The sequence below is a fragment of the Macaca fascicularis genome, chromosome 16 (assembly GCF_037993035.2).
Source record: "Macaca fascicularis isolate 582-1 chromosome 16, T2T-MFA8v1.1".
NCBI classification, from domain to species: Eukaryota; Metazoa; Chordata; class Mammalia; order Primates; family Cercopithecidae; genus Macaca; species Macaca fascicularis.
In genome coordinates, this window is record NC_088390.1 from 63,573,610 (window position 1) to 63,594,200 (window position 20,591).

The 20,591-nt window shown below is 51.4% G+C and overlaps 1 protein-coding gene and 1 long non-coding RNA gene across 21 annotated transcripts in view; both read left to right on the forward strand.

The window, feature by feature from the left end:
• The window catches only part of ATP6V0A1 (ATPase H+ transporting V0 subunit a1), a 63,743-nt gene extending 49,282 nt beyond the window's left edge, over positions 1–14,461 (forward strand). For 4 of the 20 annotated variants that reach the window (XM_045374815.3, XM_045374818.3, XM_045374817.3 and 1 more), the window contains 4 exons: positions 884–901; positions 5,718–5,835; positions 6,143–6,314; positions 12,905–14,461. In XM_045374815.3, coding sequence (XP_045230750.2) covers positions 884–901; positions 5,718–5,835; positions 6,143–6,314; positions 12,905–12,998 — 402 coding nt within the window. In that variant the 3' untranslated portion in view covers positions 12,999–14,461. Of the gene's footprint in view, positions 1–883; positions 902–5,717; positions 5,836–6,142; positions 6,315–12,634; positions 12,729–12,904 lie in introns of all 20 variants that reach the window. The other 16 variants (XM_045374823.3, XM_045374825.3, XM_074019653.1 and 13 more) reach the window with 5 other exon arrangements.
• Positions 14,462–17,909: 3,448 nt separating this feature from the next.
• Positions 17,910–20,292, forward strand: LOC141408820 (uncharacterized). Its single transcript, XR_012425861.1, has 2 exons — positions 17,910–18,034; positions 18,743–20,292. It is a non-coding gene; the product is annotated as an uncharacterized lncRNA (long non-coding RNA).
• The last annotated feature ends 299 nt before the right edge of the window (positions 20,293–20,591 follow it).

Genomic DNA, 20,591 nt, shown 5'->3' on the forward strand with positions numbered 1-20,591 from the left:
CCTAAGAGGCCTCACTCCAGTCTTCTCCTTGAAAAATAAAAATACTAATTAATACTCAGCCTGCCTTCTGGACCTCTTAGGACACCACAGCTTTTTCCAGTGGACCCTGCCCTAAGCTCCAGCTGTTGCCCCCAGAGCCTGCAGCAGTTTTGTTCCTGTCTTGAATTCCAGATTTTGCCTGCAGTGCTCTGCACGCAGGTCTCCATTACTGACTGCTCTCTCGCCTGAGGCAGAGCAGGCTTCAGCATCCCAACTCTTACGACCTGAAACACAGGTCACTAAGCACAGCTTCTTCATCCATTGACCCTTCCAAGGATCATTCCATTTGCATTACTCACCAGCTATAATCACTGGTACTTTTGAAGTCCTATACCACTGATGTGTTCTTGCTGCAGATATTTTGTTTGAGCCTTTTTGGTGTCATTTGCCTACTTTTTACAGGAAGAGAGAGAATTAGGCCAAACTAGACTTTTCCTTAAGATAGCACCTCCAAGCCCACTCTCCTTGCCTGACCCCTTGTAGCACAAAGCCTCTGAACTGAACTATTAAATCTCATCTGCTCATTATGTTCTTTTTAAATCAAATAAAATAGGAGTTGAGGACCCAAGTTGGACTTTTCAGTCTGTCTGACCACTTTCACTATATATGCTTTTTTAAAAAAGAAATCACAAGGCCTGGGGATGCTTTTAAAAAGTACCTATCTTAATGCTCTAAATTCCTGCTGATTTCGCTTTGTGTGTATGCTGAGGAGGCCTGCCTCCAACGTGCTAGCCCATTTAACATGAACAATCCTCCCCAAGAAGCATTCAGTAGCCTTGTGCTCCTAACTTGTGACCTTGTGTGTGGCGTGGCTCCCCACTAAGTGTAAATTTGTGTTTTCAAGCCTACCGAGGACGAAGTGGTAAGATGAAAGTTGGCGTTGCCTTCGTGTTTATCTGGGCTTCTCTCTTCCCATCCTTGTAATCACTCTGCTGACCCTGCCACACCCTGGGGCCACACACATGACTCCTGTGCATCCTGCATTTCACTGGCCATTTCTAACCAGTTCGTGAACCTGTGTTCTAAAAAGCTCATCTCCATTAACTACATCTCATTCGGTCACCTCTGTCTTTGTTTCATTGACTTTGCTGATCTAATGCCTCGGAGAATGGCTTTGAAAGGAGCTACAAGTAATGTCTGCACTGGCATTCTTGAAGTGACTCCTCTTGGGGGTTAAGTCCCATTGGCCTCTGCCTTCCTCTCCTGTGATGTTGTGGTGGTTCTACTCCCAGCCACTGGAAGTAGCCGTTTCCTCCCTGCTCCTCCAAGTGCTTGTGAGCAAAGCTTACCCTTCCTCCCTGTCTGAGCCAGCCTCTTCCTGCTGCCCTCCTCAGCTTGATGATGCTTCAACTTAGAAGTGGTGGACCCTTCTCGGGGTCAGCTCTACCTCCATGTGACCCAGGTGAGAGGGAGACAGCTTTCAAAAGGAGGCTTTGCCTTCCAGATGCATCCCAAAGGAAATAATCCATCTGGGTGAAAGGAGTTAATACTATATCAGCCACACATAGAGAATAACAGAGAATAACAGACACTGGAAAGCAAGTTGACTAACTGTTCAGGCCACATCTCGAGTAGAAGGCCCTCTGGCTCAGCAGTAATTTACTTAGCAACGTACACTCTTTAAATTGGGTTTTTAAAAGGCCTTGCTGCACTGTTTGCATCTTCCCCCAGCACTTCTCTCTAAAATGCCTAGACCCACAAACTGTACCCTTCCCTTCCTGACTTTCTGGTCCTCTCTAGGAGGGCAGTGGGATGGGAATGGGAAAGCCTTTGCTGTTCTATGTAAACACAGGCAGGGCCTGGTCTTCCTGAAGCCTAGAGAGGCTCCTTTGCTGGCATCAAAGAGTGTCTGTATTCCTGGACTGCTCATCTGTGCAGTCCCTGGCTGAGCTACCTGGCAGGGATGGGTGGGGTGTGCTCCATGTTAGTGAGGAGCCCAACCTTTTCCCAGGCTCACTGCCTCCAACAACACTGCTTTTTAAATGTCTTCCTAGCCATGCACCCACATTGTCGGAATGGTCTGACCAGCTATTGTGCACCAGTGTTCTCATTTGTAGCCATATCCCAGGAGGCTGGACATCCAACAAGATAGACTCTAATTCAGCCCCCAATCCCTGGCCACCCAGCTCACTCAGGGATTCAGCTACCCTTGGCTACCCAAGTAGTCTAAACATTTTATTTTTATCAGGCACATACACAGTCTGGTTCTCTATAGCCAAATTTAGATACCCATGACATTTATCTAATGATTTCAAACAAAACAGATTCCTAAAAAAAAAGTTCAGCCTACTTCTGGAACTTCCCTATTTTGCTTGGCTGTGAAAATGTATTTGTCCCATGCAGGCCCTTGCTCCAGCCCAGTGGAAGCATTAGTACCTCTCCCTAGTGGGGACTCAGTCCAGCTGCACACCAGAGCCAGGCCACTTGGTTGTCTGGGAAATCTTCAAAGGCCGTGACCACTCAGCAAGGGTCAGTGGCACCTCTCCCCACTGTCTCCTCACCAGGTGCATTCATCCCACCCATCCATGCATTCACTCACCCTCCATGCGTCCAGCACTATGTATAGTGCTACAGAAACAGAGAAGAACATAGTGCTTGCCTTCAAAGACCTCCCAAAGTGGGGAGACAGTCTGGATGACAGGTGCTGTGATAGAAGTGTGCCCCAGATGCTATGGGAGCACAGAAAGAGGGCAGCTGATGAACACTGGGGTGAGGGTGGAAAAGGAGACCCTGGAAGGACTCCCTAAGGAAGTTATCTTACTCTGGTCAAGCAGGAGGCCCTGTAGAGGAGCGATGCAGACCACCAGCATATGCAGCTTCACAGGCAAAAGACCTGCAGGCCCATCACATGTTGGGGACTAGCAAGTATTCAGCTCGGCTGGAGCAGAGGCAGGGGCGGGGAACTGGGGACAGGTGAGACTGGAGGTTGGCAGAAACCAGCCATAGTAGTTTTTGCCTCATTTGGACAACAAGGAGCCATCCAAGAGACGGTGGTGAAGCTGGTGGTGACATAGCCATGGTGCATTGAGGAAATACCCCCAGTGACCATGTTGTAGGGTATATTGGGTTGGGGAGGGGCAAGGTCAGGAGGCATGGACACATCATTTGATGTCATTCAGGACAGAACAGAAAGCCTGAAGTGAAGTAAGGTGTTTGTAGGACGAGTTGGAAAGGAAGGAACCAATATGAGATATTAAAGAAGTGAAAGCTATAGGTCCCAAGGCCAGGCACGGTGGCTCACGCCTGTAATCCCAGCTACTTGGGAGGCTGAGGGAGGAGAATCACTTGATTCTCCTGGGAGGCAGAGGTTGCAGTGAGCTGAGATCATGCCACTGCACTCCGGTTTCAAAAAAGGAAAAAAAAAAAAAAAAAACCTCGATAGAGACTAAAAAGAACTGTCCGGAGAGGTAGGAGGAAAACCAAGGGGAGGCAGGTATTTCAAGAAGGAGGAAGAGGCCATAGTGACAGACACTGCAAGAGCATGGACAAGGACACAGAACGTCTGTTAGCTTTAACAACTGGGCCGGGTGCGGTAGCTCACGCCTGTAGTCCCAGCACTTTGGGAGGCCAAGGTGGGTGGATCACCTGAGGTCGGGAGTTCAAGACCAGCCTGGCCGACATGGTGAAACCCCATCTCTACTGAAAGTACAAAAATCAGCCGGGTGTGGTGGTGTGCGCCTATAATCTCAGCTACTAAGGAGGCTGAGGCAGGAGAATTGCTTGAACCCGGGAGGCAGAGGTTGCAATGAGCTGAGATCACGCCACTGCACTCCAGCCTGGGTGAACAGTGAAACTCTATCTCAAAAAAAAAAAAAAAAGGATGTAACAACTGGGAGGTCAGGGTGACCTTGCTAAGTAGAGGCATTTTGTGGAGGAGTGAAAGTGGAAGCCAGGGTGCAGTAGGGTGACGACTGGCTGGGCAGAGAGGAAACTGAGGCAGAGGATGTGGACATTGACTCTGCAGCGATTCATGGTCGGTCATGGCTGATTGATACTGGGTGTGTGCTGAGTGGCAGACTCATAGTGCTAGGCTGGATTTCTCACCCAGTCCTTGCCTCTCCTGAGAATGCCTGCAGGAAGCTGGGAATGAAGGAGAGAAGGCAAGGGTAAGGCCTGGAAGCGAGGCTTCTCTCCTGTCCTGCACTTTTTTCAGTGGGAGAAACTTGAGGTGGAATGAAAACACAGAAGGGTTGGCTGTAAGGGAGCCCAGTGGTCACTGCCCCCCTGGCCCATAGGAGTAGAGATCAGCACTCCTGGGAGCCATGGACTTCTTCCTTTCGATGCGGGCCCTGTGGCAGCAACCAGCAGTGGTAGGAGAGGGCTCTTAACCACGGTGTTACGATTTAGGAAACTCAGGGAACTAGGATTACCCTAGTTTTCAGGGTAAGTAAGGACACTTGAAGAGCCTGTTCTGGAAGAAAAGCCCAGAAATAGACTAGGTGTCGATAGAGGTGAGGGAAAAGCAGACGTTTGCCCAGAGATGGCATGGTGGAGCCAGCCCCCTCCACACTGGCTGCACCCCTGTGGCCTGGGCTGTTGTGGCTTTACCAGCCGAGCCACTTTCTCCCATCCCCATGTTCTCAGTGATTTCCCAAGGCATTTCTGGTGTCCTTTGGGAGTGGAATCACGTGGGTTTTTAAAGGAACTGCTGCGAAAAATAGACCCTGATCTGAGGGCAGGGGCCGATGGGGAGGCCACTGAGCCCTCAGGAGTGTCTGAAAGCTCAGAGGATTGTGGTCTGTGCTCTGTGGGGGAAGCCCCGTAAGGGAGTGCCTCCTGGTCTTTGGTCAGCCTGACAGAGTGAGAGGCCCAGGGAAAGTACCTGGGGCTTCCAGAATATACCAAATTCAAAAGCCCACGTTCACCCCTGACTGTGCTTGGAGCAATCCTGAAAGTGCACTCCCAAGAGCTTATTCCAGCCCATTCCTTTATTCTGGAAATAATTCTTGGTATTGAAAGGAAAACTGGGACAAAGGGAGCTTGAGGAAAATGAAAACAAACAAACTGGAGATGTGCTGTTTGGCCTTAACCCATGTGGAAATTCGTACACTCCGTTAGGATTTCCCTGTACATGGTGGTGAAATCATGTAGGGAAAAAAAATTCACCATGTAATCTCTTTAGACGTCACAAAAGAAAAAGAAGGTTATCTTGCTCCCTAAAGGCTGTAAAAAGAATAAGTAAAGTGGCTGTAGAGGCCTAGTCTTCTCAGGACAGTGTCCAGATTGAGAGCCCATCTCTTGAAGCGCAGTCTGGGGAAAATCCCTTCCTGCCCTCCTGCAGGTCCTTAGGGTCCCAGACTCAGACAGTCACTTTCCCAACAGTGTCTCAACTCAGCACACGCTCCCCTCTTGAGCACAGAGCCCCAGAGGGAGAAAAACAAATGTGTCAAGAAGAATCTTACTAAGATGTAGTTAATGAAAATGTAGTGTATTGAGGGGAATGGAGGTGTCCCAGGTGAGGGCTAAGCCAGGCAGGATTTTTGGGGAAGGCATTGCCAAAATCACCACCTGAGTTCAACACTGGGTGCTTCTGGCCGCTCCAAAGTTGAGGTGCCAACCATGGGAAGTGCAGTCCCCTGCCCTGGCCCAGGTTCAAAGCGCCAGGTAGCCACAACTCAGAATGCCTGCACATTCCCCTCCTAGCCTTATGTTTTCTCTCTGGTTTCCTCCCACGACAGTTTGACTTTGGGGACACCATGGTCCACCAGGCCATCCACACCATTGAGTACTGCCTGGGCTGCATCTCCAACACTGCCTCCTACTTGCGGCTCTGGGCCCTCAGCCTTGCTCATGCGCGTGAGTACCCCTCTCCGGGCTCCGGAACTCTAGTTTCCCCCTCTGTGGTCGTACTCTCAGCTGGGGAGCTTAAGTAGAATGGAAATTACATGAAGGTTCTGGAATTATTCAGGTTCCTGAACGCAAGGAGAATGAGTACAGACAGGAGGCTCGGCACTTTTGCCAGGTTAGCTCTGCATGGTGGTCCCACTAAGGCAGTGGGAAGCCAGGGTCCAGGGAACCCTAGTGGGGGAATGGCAGAGCAAAATTCGTGCCTACAGCTACCTCTTGCCAAACTGCACTGGATTTTGTGTCTCCCATTCCCCAGAGCTGTCTGAGGTGCTTTGGACCATGGTGATCCACATCGGCCTGAGCGTGAAGAGCCTGGCAGGAGGTTTGGCGCTCTTCTTCATCTTCGCTGCCTTTGCCACCCTGACCGTGGCCATCCTCCTGATCATGGAGGGCCTCTCAGCCTTTCTCCATGCACTGCGCTTACACTGGTGAGGGGCAGTGGGGCAGGGCGGGCATGGGGGTGGATGTGTCCTTAGCTGCGGTGAGAGGGCAGCTTTTCTCCCAACACAGCCCTGCAAGTCTGTGCAGGAAACATGAGCTGGCCCTGCACTAGCTTTACCTCAGGACACCCCAGCACCAGCTTTGCCACTGAGTTTCAGAAAATGATCACAGAAAAGCACAACTCAGCCTTCCCGCCGGGCACGGTGGCTCAAGCCTGTAATCCCAGCACTTTGGGAGGCCGAGGCGGGTGGATCACGAGGTCAGGAGATCGAGACTATCCTGGCTAACACGGTGAAACCCCGTCTCTACTAAAAATACAAAAAACTAGCCGGGCGTGGTGGCGGCGCCTGTAGTCCCAGCTACTTGGGAGGCTGAGGCGGGAGAATGGCGTGAACCCGGGAGGCGGAGCTTGCAGTGAGCTGAGATCACGCCTCTGCACTCCAGCCTGGGAGACACAGCGAGACTCCGTCTCAAAAAAAAAAAAAAAAAAAAAGAAAAGCACAACTCAGCCTTCCCTAGACTCTAGGGAGAGGTCCCTGGTGAGTGGTGTCAGGTCCCGCTCCCTGCCTTTAGCTGTCCCCAGTGCTCCTGATTTTGGCTTAGAGGGGCTGCTGGGGTCGTAGGGTTTCTGGTTTTCTCTCTGGTGTGTAACTCTTCTGTCTTCAGAACAGTGGAAGCAGCTCTGGAATGGATGCTAAGTGCAGGAAAGGCTAGAGCACACTGCACCCCAGCTTTGCCCTCGTTGTTCTGTCATTGTGCCAGGGGTCTTTGAGTTGGACCCTTGGCAGCTCCATTGTAGGCTGGGGGGATTCCTGGTTCTATAGGGTGAAGGTTGGTACACTCACGAAGCTTCTTCAGAAGGGCAGGTTTGGGGTGGTTCTGTTTGTTTTCTTTAATGGACTCCTAATGGCTCTGTGTGGAGAAAGCATGAGTTCAGCCTCTGGGACTGGGAGAGAGGGGGTGTAGTCTGTGCTGTGACCACCTCAAACCAGGGTTGCCAGATTTAGCACATAAAAACACAGTGTGGCGGGGTGTGGTGGGTCACGCCTGTAATCCCAGCACTTTGGGAGGCTAAGGCAGGTGAATCACTTGCCTCAGGAGGTGATTCGAGGTCAGGAGGAGGTAAGGAATTCGAAACCAGCCTGGCCAATATGGTGAAACCCCATCTCTACTAAAAATGCAAAAATTAACCAGGTGTGGTAGCACATGCCTGTAATCCCAACTACGTGGGAGGCTGAGGCAGGAAAATTGCTTAAACCCAGGAGGTGGAGATTGCAGTGAGCCAAGATTCTGCCACTGCATTCCAGCCTGGGCAACAAAGCAAGACTCTGTCTCAAAAAAAAAAAAAAAAAAAAAAAAAATACAGTGTGTATTTCACATAAACAACAAATAATTTTTTCAGTATGAGTATTTCCCAAATGTGCATGGGACATGCTTATACTAAAAACTGGGGCAGTCTGTATTTTCTGTGGCGGTTCCACCTCAGACTCCACTTCTTTGTCTCTATTTCCTCCTTTATGTTGTGATTCTCTTTTTTGGGGTCTCAAAACCCCAGTGTCTCTGGAAGTTCTGGCCCCTCTCCCCAGAGAAGCACTCACACACTCCTCCTGTTTTACGAGCATAGGGGTCTGACTCACTGGTGTGCCTTGGAGGCCCCTGGATGGGATGCTCTGTGTTCATGAGCCCAAGGCCAGAAGAAGACTATGAATGTTCTCTTCGTTCTCCAAACCTGAAGAAAATCCAGCATCTGAACCTGAGAAACTCCTTCCCCACTCCCCTTTATCTTTGATTTTCTCATGGCTGGGTGACCGCGAGCCTCCTCAAAGATTCAGCTGTGGGTTTTTCTGAATGACGGGCGGAGGGTGAGGCGTGGAAGGGCAAGACGTGGCTGGGGTGCACTCTTCTTCAGAAACCCTGCTGTGTCAGTAGACGTAGCTTCCTCTGGCCTGGCTCTCTTCTGTCTGGCCTCCCTCCTCCCCACCCAGCTCATCTGGCTGGCCCCCGTATTCTCAGCTTATCAGCCGACCCCCCCTCCGCCAAGCACACTTCCTCAGCCCTCCTCGGTGCACGAGAAACCTCTGAGGATTCACTTTTTCTTGCCCCTTGGTCTCCTTCCTTTTCTTTTCACTCCTGTCCCTTGAGCCCTGGATTTGAGGGAACAGTGACCACCTCACCTTGATTCTAGCCCACGTGGGTAGCCAGTCATCTCCTCCCTGGGCAGGGCGGGAGCCGAGCACTGCTGCAGAGCAAGGTCGCCTGGGCCTGAGCCTGGTTTTGTTGCCAGAGGATTGCTTCCTCCTCAGGCTCACCTGTGGCCTCCCCGTGTCTTCCCATGTCCCCCTGAACTGAAGTGATGAGTGACAGGACAGCAGGCTTCCCAATCGGGCGACCTGGGTTGGAATTCCAGCTCTGTCACAGCAGGGAGGGGACTTGAGCAGAACATTCACTACCAAGGTTACTGTGAGCAAGTAGGAAGTAATGCACACACCAGGTGCTGCCACAGCAAAAAGCAGGTGCTCCAGGATGGGTCGCGGCTGCTCTGCTTAAAAGTGGGATGCCCTTGCTGGGTACCGTGGCTCACACCTGTAATCCCAGCATTTGGGGAGGCCAAGGCAGGCGGATCACCTGAGATCAGGAGTTCGAGACCAGCCTGGCCAACATGGGGAAACCCCATCTCTACTAAAAATGCTGGGCGTGGTGGTGGGTGCCTGTATTCCCAGCTACTTGGGAGGCTGAGGCAGGAGAATTGCTTGAACCCAGGAGATGGAGGTTGCAGTGAGCCGAGGTTGCACCACTGCACTCCAGTCTGGGTGACAGACCAAGACTCCGTCTCAAAAAAAAAAAAAAGTGGGATGCCCTGGAGAGAGGGTGTCTGCCTGGGGTCCCCCATAAAGAAACTGCTTTTAACCTGTCCAGAATGAGAGGAGACCCCACAGGAGGCAGAGGAATACCATCAGAATGCCCTCAGGTGCTGTTTGCAAGGAACAGCCTCCCCGTATATGTCGTATGTATTTTGGCAATAGGAGTATTGGGTAGGAGAGGAATAAACAGTGCAGACCTCCTTTGTGCAGCTTCCAGAATCTCGTCTTTGGAGGGCTGTCCCTGCGACATGAGTGGGGCGCCTCCCCCACCACTGAAACAGGAGTGAATGAAGTTGGTGGTTGTGCGCCCCCTCCTGGCAAAATGCAGCTGTGCGTCCAGGATGCCTGGATCTTCCCTGTGGCCCAGGACTGCAGGAGGCGTTCTGAGCTGTGGCCCTCTTACCAGGGTGGAGCCAGGTGGAGTCTCTGGGGCTGCTGAACCAGCTGTAGGGATGGTGCTGCTATTCTTCCTGGCATCCAGCCTAGGCATCTTCATATTTCCCACTTTGTGCCTGCTGTTTCCTGATTCAAGGGCTGCCCCATTATACAAGCTCTGGGTCTCTTCAGTGGGGACAATGAGAAAAACATTTGATTCGATAACATATAAACCACTAGTGTGAGATTCATGCAGCGTCATAGGAAGGGGGGTGATGTGTTTGAAAACCGTGAGCAGGTTAAGGTATTAAGCAGCTAATTCTGTCTCCCAAGTTTCTCTCTCTTTTCCTCCCTCCTGCCACATGAAGGGTGCTTGGCTTCTTACCTACCGTAATTAGACGTCTTTTCTTCTTCAGAGAAGGCATGAGACAGGGATTTGATTGTAGTTATCACTGTAAACATCAAACTGATTTGTATGCAGAACTGTTGCCCCAGGGCCTACCTTCCAAGGAACCTGGTTTCTCCTTACCTAGCGAATTCCACATACACATAGATGTACACCCACCTGTATACTCACAGATTGGGTGGCGATTAAAGGGACAGAATCAGGGACCAACTCCTTGATAGGAATGCAGTGTTGCCACGGCATGACAGCATGGAGCAGTTGAGGGAATGGCTGCCCAGGAGAACTCAGAACTCTTAAAATGTAGTTCCAGGCCGCCCTCATTGCCCTGATATTCGGGCTATCAGACGGATGTGTGTTCTAGGCCCTGAACTGCACAGAGAGTGGCAGAATGGGCTAGATAAACAGGTCAGCCCAGAATTGTATTTCCACACTGCCTGCCCTCAGTCACAACCCCCACCAGGAAAGGGAAGTGGCCCCAAGACTCCTTCCTCCTTCACCCACTCGAGGAAACAAGAGTTCCTGTTACGTGGCAGGAATGATGTCTTTTGGTCCCAGTTAATCCCTCTGAGTCACCCGGTGGCCTTTGCCAAGTGCTGGAGCTGGAAGAGATGATAGAGACACTCATCTGGTTTCCTGAGGCTCTCCTCACAGCTGTTGAATTCTAGAGGTGCATTTCAGTGGCTTGGGGCATGGCGAGACCTTGGAGTCTCCCTGAGCAGAGCAGTGGAGAGGCCCAAAAAGAAGGAAGAACCTAGGATGGCAGATGGGGCCCTCCTTGCCCCAGGGAACTTCATGTTTGTACTTTCTCAAGAAGCACACCTTTCCCCAGTTCAACAGGAGAGGGTGGGGAGACTGGCAGGGAAATTGCTTTCCAGCTTTGTGTTTGGTGGTTGGGGTGAGGGTGGCCAGGGAAGGAGGTAAAATCAGGCTGACCTCAAGATAGACCCGAGATGTCCCAGTTCTGGCCACTCTAAGTCTCTAAAGCAGCAGCTGGTGGGAGGGGCAGTATTGGGCAGTATGTCGGGGAGGCCACCTGTCTGCTCACACAGTACAATTGATGTGCCCCTCCCAGGCATATATCCCTCTTCCTCCTCGCTGGGCCCCATGGGTAGATAAGGTGACTGGAGGGGTGCCAAGAAAAGGGTGGTGCCCCCACAGGCATCTGAAAACAAAGCTGCTGCTGCATTTGACCAGTTTGGAGATTAGAATGGTTTTGTGATTAGCCAGGCAGGGGGCGGGGTCAGAGTTCTGGACATCTCACTGGATTTGGGGGTCAGCATACCCTACCAAGGCTGACATTCACTCCTAGGTAATGGCCTGGGACCCTCAGGTGACTTGTGCACTCTCTGGCTATGTATTGTTGAATGAAAAGGGGACATACAAATCTCTTTTCAGCTGTTCTGAAATAACCCTTGCCACATGGGAACACAGTCTATTCAATATGAAGAATTCAAACCTAACACAAGTGGGTGAGAAGCAGGAACCTACCGCTAGGCCCCACTGCATTCTCTCAGAGGTGGTCTCAGTAACTGGAACTTGGAGAAGTAGTTTTGGTGTGGTGTTGGGACATGGGTGAATCCAGGGCCTGGTTTGGAATTGCTCTGGCAGGAACCCTGAGCTAACGTCAGTTGGAAGCTCTGTGTCCTCCCCCTCCTGAGTCCTGTTTTTCCTGGAAAACCTTGACCCACCCCTGTGGAATGTGGGGATATGTGGGAGAAAGCCGACTGCTTTTACTCCCACTCAGAAAATTCTGTTGTGTCTTCTCCAAGGGGGTGTTCCTCAGCCTGCACCCCAGTGAAGGGCCTCTGAGGAGCTCCCAATGCCACTGGCAAACTGTCTGTAACCTTTGGTCCCCAGCCACCTCCCAGCCCCTGTTCTCTTAATTCCTGCTTCTTGGCTTGGAGGGAGGAAGCTGTTTGTAAAGACTGAGTTAGGGAACTCGAGGGTTCCTGAAGCTTTAAAGCTCCTCAAAGCCCTCACCCTGCACATGACCTGTCACCTGGAGCCTGCCACAGCCGCACCCCTGCCTGTTCTTACAGGGGCTCCAGTGCCTCCAGGGTCACACAGCACCATGTGGAAACTATTCCTCAGGGCAGCTCTCCTTGGCCTTTTTATTCTCTGAATCATGCATTTTTCTGCCCTTATTTGGTGTGGTTTGGTTGCTGGGCAGCTGTCCAGGGTGAGTTTGTAGGAGGAAGCACAGCCAAGCAGCCCAGCTCTGCTTATGGGACAGTCTTCCTCCTGCCCTCCCTGAGAGTGCAAGAGCCCCACAGAGACTATCAGGCATGGCTGTTGAACTGCTGGGAAGGGAGCTCAGGCTATTTTTTTACTCCCCAAGAGAAGAATTCTTTCTGAGATGTTTTTGTGGTTGGAGAATATTTTTGCCATTGCTTTGAGAAGACTTCCCCTCCTAACTCCCCCTCTTTCCTGGGAATTTCCTTCCTTAAATGGAAAGCCTTCAACATTCACTCCAAGCTCGCCCTTCTAGCTCCCCCCAGGAAAAATAACAAGCAAACAGAGGTGCTTGCCCAGGGTCCCTGGAGGGGGCTTCCCTTAGAGGTGGGCTGTGTGATCCCCTGCCAGGAGGGGGCGTTGGGGGCCACTCCTTCATTAACGATGTTAGGCTCAAGCTAACTGAACTTTTTTTACACATGCCTCTGTACAGAGAGCTGTGCATAAACACACACTGCTCGGCAGGACAGAGCAAGACTGGGAACTGAGGGCACGTCCCTTCCTCCGTACATCAAACTCTTGCTGAGGCGAGTCCCAGGCCTTAAAAGTGGGATCTCTGCACTCTGGGCTTTCTCCAGCTCCCCTGGGGAAGGGAGGCTTGGGGCGAGGTGGGCACGGGGCATCTTTCTGGCCCAACTGTGAAGTCCCAAAAAGTTTCACAAAGTTTCTATTGAATGATAGCGTTCTTCTTCTCTTTCTCCAGGGTTGAGTTCCAGAATAAATTCTACAGCGGGACCGGTTTCAAGTTCCTACCCTTCTCCTTTGAGCATATTCGGGAAGGGAAGTTTGAAGAGTGAGCCCCTGTGAGGGCCATGTGCCCCATGCTGCCCTCCCCACCTCCCTCCACAGTGATCAGCTGTGCTTCTCTGCCTGTGGTTGTGATCTGTGGGCACCAGCGCATTCGTGGCACCCGTCTGTGAGTCATTTAGATAGAATAGTCCTCCCTGGGCCTCCCATCACCCTAGCTTTGTGTGTAGTGTAGTGATTTTCTTGTGGTCACTCATACCCACTGGGCACCAACCTTGCCTTCTTAGCTTCCCTCCATCCAGACAGCCCTTCCCGCCTCCTGGTGGTGAGCCAGTCTGCATTCCCACGCCATCCCAAAGTCCTTTCATCTTCCCCGTGCATTGTAGATGGAAGGAGCACCCATGACATTCATATCTAGACTTTGAGTTCCCTGCATCCGCCGCTATAGTTTCTAGCAGGAGTAGTGGGGGGAAGCAATACGGCTTCTCCCCTAGAAGGGGACACTGGTAACATGTCCCACTCTTGGGTTAGCAGGGGTGGGTCCAGGAAGGTGATATTTGCGTCCTTTGCCCACCCCCCTCTCGTGCTTGTTAGGTATTCAGCTGGCCCCAACTAGGCCATCATGAGTGGCTTCTCCCTGTCACCCCCAGGGGTCATAGGATATCTATCTCCCTGACCCCACCCTGCGCTCCCCCCTCTCCTCTCTCCCCGTTCTTGTCCTGCACTACATAGCACAGCCGGGAGTGCTTGGAACAGAGGCCTTGGCTGCTCCGCAGTGCACAGGGCTTCCCTCCCCCGGGGTTGGCTTCTTCTCAGGCCTTGCATGGGCCCTGCCCACAAGCGCACCCTCAGGCCAAGGGTGCAGACTGATGCTCTTCCCTGGTGGAGACCCTGAGATCTTCCCCACCCGCAATCATGATGGCTTCAGTGTGGGACTGAGGTCTTCTTGGTTCTGCCTGCAGCCTGTCTAGCTCTGCCCCCCAGTGCCCCCTCCTCACCACACTGGCCCCAGGTCTCAGGAGGGGTGTCCTGGGCAGGGAAGGTCAGTGTCACTGATGGTTTGCTGTTTGGAAGCCACTGGCAGGGCTGCCGTGCATGTGGCTGTGAGGGCTGCACAGCCCTGCCAAGGGGCTTCCTCCCCGTCACCCCGAACCTTGTAATCATGTGCTGGTGTGGCAGCCCCAGCTAAGTTAATCCCCACTGCTTTCAGTGGTAGAAAGAATTCCCTGAGTGGGCCAGGCTGGTGTCCTCCTCCCACCCTTGCTTTTCTGAGTGAGCTGCCTGGAGCCCTCATCCCCTCTCTCAGGCTGGGCTGGCCCTGGGCGGGGCCCCTGTGTGCTTGTCCACTGTGACCTGACCCGACCTTGTGCAGCCCCCTGCCCTGGTGTCCCAGGTTTTTGTGATGATCTTTGCTCTGTTTCCAGTGGGGTTTGAAGCATAGTTCAGAGAACCCTGCCCAAGGCCCTCCTGTTGAGACATTCCTATGTTGAATAAAGTATGTTTGACTCCCCCAGAGAAGCTGCCTGTCACTGTGCCCACAGCCCCTGTGTCGCTGCAGGCTCAGCCGTCTTGAGCCCCTTTAGACCCCCAACCTTTGCCTCCCTCCTCCAGCGTTGCTGCTTTTCCTTGTGTCAAAGGCCATAGCTGCAGTGGGCCTGGCTGGGCAGTTGGTTTGGGAAATTCTCACCTTGTTCCAAGTTTCCCAGGCACCTTCCCACTCACAGGATTCAAGTCAGCTCTGCAGATACTACCTATGGGAGGAGGGGACTGGGCGGCCCATCTTCATCTCCCCTTCACGCGTTGCACATCCAGACAGCATGGGGGCAGAGGGGCACTGGGTATCTCCCCACCTGTCTCTCCCTGTTCTCCAAGTGTGCCCTCCAGGGCCCAGTGGCATGGCTATTTTGAGCCCTGACACCCTTGGCCTTAGTGTAAGTGGAGGCTCCACACAGATTCCTCAGGGCAGCTGGGGAATGTGAGGTGCTGGGATTGGCAGGCAGCAGGACGGAATGCAGGCAGACCGTCCAGGGTGGCAGGCTGGGCAGTAGGCCCCCTCCCCACTGCCTAGTGAGGCACTGCATTCTCGGTGCCCTCCCTCGTCGCTCCTCCCTCCAGGGGCCTCCAGGGCAGGGGCTGCCCAGGAATGTGACCTGGGCAGGCTGACCAGCACTGCCCCCAGACAGGTGAAAGGGCCGCAACCCCCTACAGCCCCTGTTCGTTCCATGTTCCAGCCTAGCCTGAAGCCCTTCCTCCTCCCTAACAGTGCTACCTGTCCCTGGAGTCGGCCCTGAGGGGCCCACCCCACCCAGCTCCTCAAATATAAGGTCTCCAGTGGAAACTCTGGTCAGGGAGCTCTCAGCTTCTGCTCGGTGGGAAGGGAAGGCCTCATAAGAATAGATATTTGGAATCAGTGAATTCGAATTGAGAGTCCAGGAATAAATCCTAACATTTATGGTCACTTGATTTTTGATAAAGGGGTCAAGATAATTCACTGAGGAAAGATCTGTCTTTTTCAACAAATGACACTGGTACAATGGGGTTTCCACATGCAGAGGAACAAATTTGGGCCACTACCCCCACCATATGCAAAAATTAACTCAAAGTGGATTCCCGACCTAAAATGTAAGTGAAAACTATAAAACTCTTAGGGGAAACCATAGGAGTACATCTTCCTAACCTTGAGTTAGCCAGTGATTTCTAGATATGACACCCAAAGCACGAGTGATAAAAAATAAAAAATATTGGCCGGGCGCGGTGGCTCAAGCCTGTAATCCCAGCACTTTGGGAGGCCGAGGCGGGTGGATCACGAGGTCAGGAGATCGAGACCATCCTGGCTAACATGGTGAAACCCCGTCTCTACTAAAAATACAAAAAACTAGCCGGGCGTGGTGGCGGGCGCCTGTAGTCCCAGCTACTCGGAGGCTGAGGCGGGAGAATGGCGTGAACCCGGGAGGCGGAGCTTGCAGTGAGCCGAGATCGCGCCACTGCACTCCAGCCTGGGCGACACAGCGAGACTCCGTCTCAAAAAAAAAAAATAAATAAATAAATAAATAAAAAATAAAAAATAAAAAATACATAGATAAGTTAGGCTTCAGCAAAATTTAAAGCTTTTGTGCTTCGCCGGGCATGGTGGCTCACACCTGTAATCCCAGCACTTTGGGAGGACAAGGCAGGTGGATCACCTGAGGTCAGGAGTTCGAGACCAGCCTGGCCAACATGAAGAAACCCTGTCTCTACTACAAATACAAACAATTAGCCAAGTGTGGTGGTGCATGCCTGTAATTCCAGCAACTTGGGAGGCTGAGGCAGGAGAATTGCTTGAACCCGGGATTCAGAGGTTGCAGTGAGCCAAGGTCATGCCACTGCACTCCAGCCTGGATGACAAGAGTGAAACTCTATCTCCAAAGAAAAAAACGTTTGTGCTTCAAAGGTTAGAATCTAGAAACTGAAAAGACAACCCTGATAGAAGAAAATATTTGTAGATCATTTATCTGATAAGGGACTTGTATCTAGAATATATAAGTAACTCTTACACCCAATAATAAAAACAACTCAGTTTTTTTAAATAGGCAAAGGGTTTGAATAGGCATTTCTCCAAGTAAGCTATATGAATGGCCAATAAAGCCATGAAAAGATGTTCAACACCATTAGTCATTACAGAAATGCAAATGAAAACCACAAGGAGATACCACATCACACCCACAAAAGGCAATAAGAAAAATACAGGTGTTGGGCCAGGCGCGGTGGCTCACGCCTGTAATCCCAACACTTTGGGAGGCTGAGGCAGTCGGATCACGAGGTCAGCAGATTGAGACCATCCTGGCTAACACGGTGAAACCCCATCTCTACTAAAAATATAAATAATTATCCGGGCATGGTGGCGGGCGCCTGTAGTGCCAGCTACTCGGGAGGCTGAGGCAGGAGAATGGCGTAAACCTGGGAGGCGGAGCTTGCAGTGAGCTGAGATCCGGCCACTGCACTCAAGTCTGGATGACACAGCAAGACTCCGTCTCAAAAAAAAAAAAAAAAGAAAATTACAAGGAGAAATTGGAACCCCAATTCACTGCTGGTGGGAATGTAAAATGGTGCAGCTGCTTTGGAAAGCAGTCTGGCAGTTCCTCAAAATATTAAACAGAATTGGCCGGGCACAGTGGCTCATGCCTGTAATCCCAGCACTGTGGGAAGCCCAGGTGGGTGGATCATGAGGTCAGGAGTTCAAGACCAGCCTGGCCAAGATGGCGAAACCCCGTCTCTACTAAAAATACAAAAATTAGCCGGGTGCGGTGGCAGATGCCTGTAATCCCAGCTATTCAGGAGGCTGAAGCAGGAGAATCTCTTGAACCCAGGTGGCAGAGATTGCAGTGAGCCAAGATCACGCCACTGCGCTCCAGCCCAGATGACAGAGTGAGACTCTCACTCAAAAAAATACATTAAACAGAATTAACCTAAGACCCAGCAATTCCACTTTCTTATCTACCCAAGAAAAACGAAATCATACCCACAAAAACTTGCACACAAATGTTCATGGCAGCATTATTCATAATAGCCCCAAAATGGAAACAGCCCAATGTCCACCAGCTGATAAATGGATCAATAAAAGGTAGGAGGGGCATGATGGATATTGTTCTACAATTAACAGGAATGAGATACTGATAAATGCTACAACATGAATGGACCTCAAAAACCAGCCACAGAAGACCAACAATGTATGATTCCGTGTATCTGGAATGTCTAGAATAGACAAACCCATAGACACAGATTTGGTGGATGCCAGGACTGGATGCCGGATGGGGCTGGGGAGAGAGTTACAGTGGGGAGTGACTCCTAAGGAGTATGGAGTTTCTTTTTGAATGATGAAAATGTAAAGTTAGGCTGCTGATGGCTGCACAATTATGTGAATATACTAAAACCCATTGAATTGTACACTTTACATTGGTAAATTTTTTTTTTTTTTTTTTTTTTAGATAGAGTCTTGCTCTGTTGCCCAGGCTGGAGTACAGTGGCATGATCTTGACTCACTGCAACCTCCACCTCCCAGTTTCAAAGGATTCTCCCACCTCAGCCTCCTGATTACCCAGGATTACAGGTGCGCACCACCACACCCCGCTAATTTTTTTTTTTTTTTTCTGAGATGGAGTTTCACTCTTGTTGCCCAGGCTGGAGTGCAGTGGTACCATCTTCACTCACTGCAACCTCCACCTCCCAGGTTCAAGTGGTTCTCCTGCCTCAGCCTCCTGAGTAGCTGGGATTATTGGCATGCAGCACCACGCCCTAATTTTTGTATTTTTAGTAGAGACGAGGTTTCACTATGTTGGCCAGGCTGGTCTCGAACTCCTGACCTCATATGATCTGCCTGCCTTGGCCTTCCAAAGTGCTGGGATTACAGGCGTGAGCCACCGGGCCCAGCCTTACACTGGCAAATTTTATGGCATATAATCTGAATAAAATGGGAGTGGCCTAGGGCTTCCTTGGGAAGAAATTCCTCCCATGCCTCTCTGATGAACTGTGAGGAAGCAGGGCCAGTGAGTCCTTGGCTAGACTGAGTTCTCAGAATCCAGTGGCCTTGGGCTGCTTCCAGCTGAAGATGGGTTGACCAAGATTGAGCTGTGGAGTGTGCAGGAAGTCCCAAAGCCCTGTGGTAGGGGGTGGGGAACAGGATAGCTGCATCCATTTGTTCCTGGGGTTTTTTTGTTTTTGTTTTGTTTTGTTTTGTTCGAGATGGAGTTTTGCTTTTTGTTGCCTAGGCTGGAGTCCAATGGGGCGATCTTGACTCACTGCAACCTCTGCCTTCCAGGTTCAAGCGATTCTCCTGCCTCGGGCTACCAAGTTGCTGGGACTACAGGCGCCCACCACCACACCCGGCTAATTTCTTGTATTTTTAGTAGAGATGGTGTTTTGCCATGTTGGCCAGGCTGGTCTGTAACTCCTGACCTCAAGTGATCCACCCATCTCGGCTTCCCAAAGTGCTGGGATTACAGGCATGAGCCACCGCGCCTGGCCATTTCCTTCTGTTTTTTGTTTGTTTGTTTGTTTGTTTGTTTGAGACGGAGTCTTGCTCTGTCACCCAGGCTGGAGTGCAGTGGTGTGATCTCAGCTCACCACAATCTCCGCCTCCCGGGTTCACACCATTCTCCTGCCTCAGCCTGCCGAGTAGCTGGGACTACATGCGCCCGCTACCACACCCGGCTAATTTTTTGTATTTTTAGCAGAGAAGGGGTTTCACTGTGTTAGCCAGGATGGTCTCGATCTCCTGACCTCATGATCCGCCCACCTCGGCCTCCCAAAATGCTGGGATTACAGGCGCGAGCCACCGCTCCCGGCCTCTCCTGTTTTTAAGAGATGTGCCCTTTACCCTGATCCCTTTTTTGTGGAACCCCAAGGACCCCAGACGTGTGTCTGATGAGTCTGTGCTCCTGTCCAGGAAATGCCCCTCATCTTGAGGTCCTAAAACCAGTGTTGGAGAGGGTGGCCTTGGCATCCTTGGCCTGGGGAGTCCCAAGCTTTGTAGAGATAGGTGACAAGTCTATCACCAGACTGCACTTCTTTCTGCCCCAGGAACCTTGGGTAGAGGGGGCATTGGACCTCAAAGCCAGCTGGCAGCCTCAGTGTTTCAGATCAAAGTGGCCTGCCCCCTCAATGCCTCAGCCTACCCAAGGCATGTCCTAGGTGTGGGCTGCTCTCTGGTGGCCAGATAGGGAAGGACTCATTCCTCCTTTGGCAAGGTGGGCTGGGATCTGAGCTGGGCTGTGTGATAGGCAGGCAACTGGATTAGATGGGCAGAGCCTAAGCAATCCTGGGGTATTCTGGAGCGCATGAGCAGAGGGGTAGGCTAGCCAGGAGCAAAAGATGAGATGGGCTGGAGAGCATGCAGAGAACCCAGCCAACTTGCTTCACACACACTACTGGAAAAGTAATGAGTTGTGTCACATAGTAAAAGATCAGGCCAGGCGCAGTGGCTCATGCCTGTAATACCAGCACTTTGGGAGGCTGAGGCGGGTGGATCACCTGAGGTCAGGAGTTCAAGACCAGCCTGGTGAAACCCCATCTATACTAAAAATACAAAAATTAGTCAGGCGTGGTGGTGCATGCCAGTATTCCCAGCTAGTCTGGAGGCTGAGACAGGAGATGGCGCCACTGCACTCCAACCATGGGGGACAGAGCCAGACTCCATTTCAAAAAAAAAAAAAAAAGAGGATCGAACAGTACTAAAGGCCCTATTATCAAAAAACAAAAACAAAAAAAAGGCTTTCACTCAAAATGTGAATCTCCCCCTCCCTCCCACAACCACTGTTTACAGAGCCTTAAAATTAAAAAAAAAAAAAAAAAAAAAAACAAGCAAACAAACAGATGATAATGTGTTATCTTACTCTGTCGTTCTGTTGCCTGACCTGGAGTGCTGTGGTGCCATCTGGGCTCACTGCAGCCTCGACCTCCCAGGTTCAAGCGATCCTCCCCTCTCAACCTCCCCAGTAGCCGAGACTGCAGGTGCATGCCACCATGCCAGGCTAATCTTTGTACTTTTTGTAGAGAAGGTGTTTTGCCATGTTGCCCAAGCTGGTCTTGGACTCCTAGACTCAAGTGATCCACCTGCCTCAACCTCCTAGGATCAAGGGCCACCGCAATGGGCTAGACTTTTTTTTTTT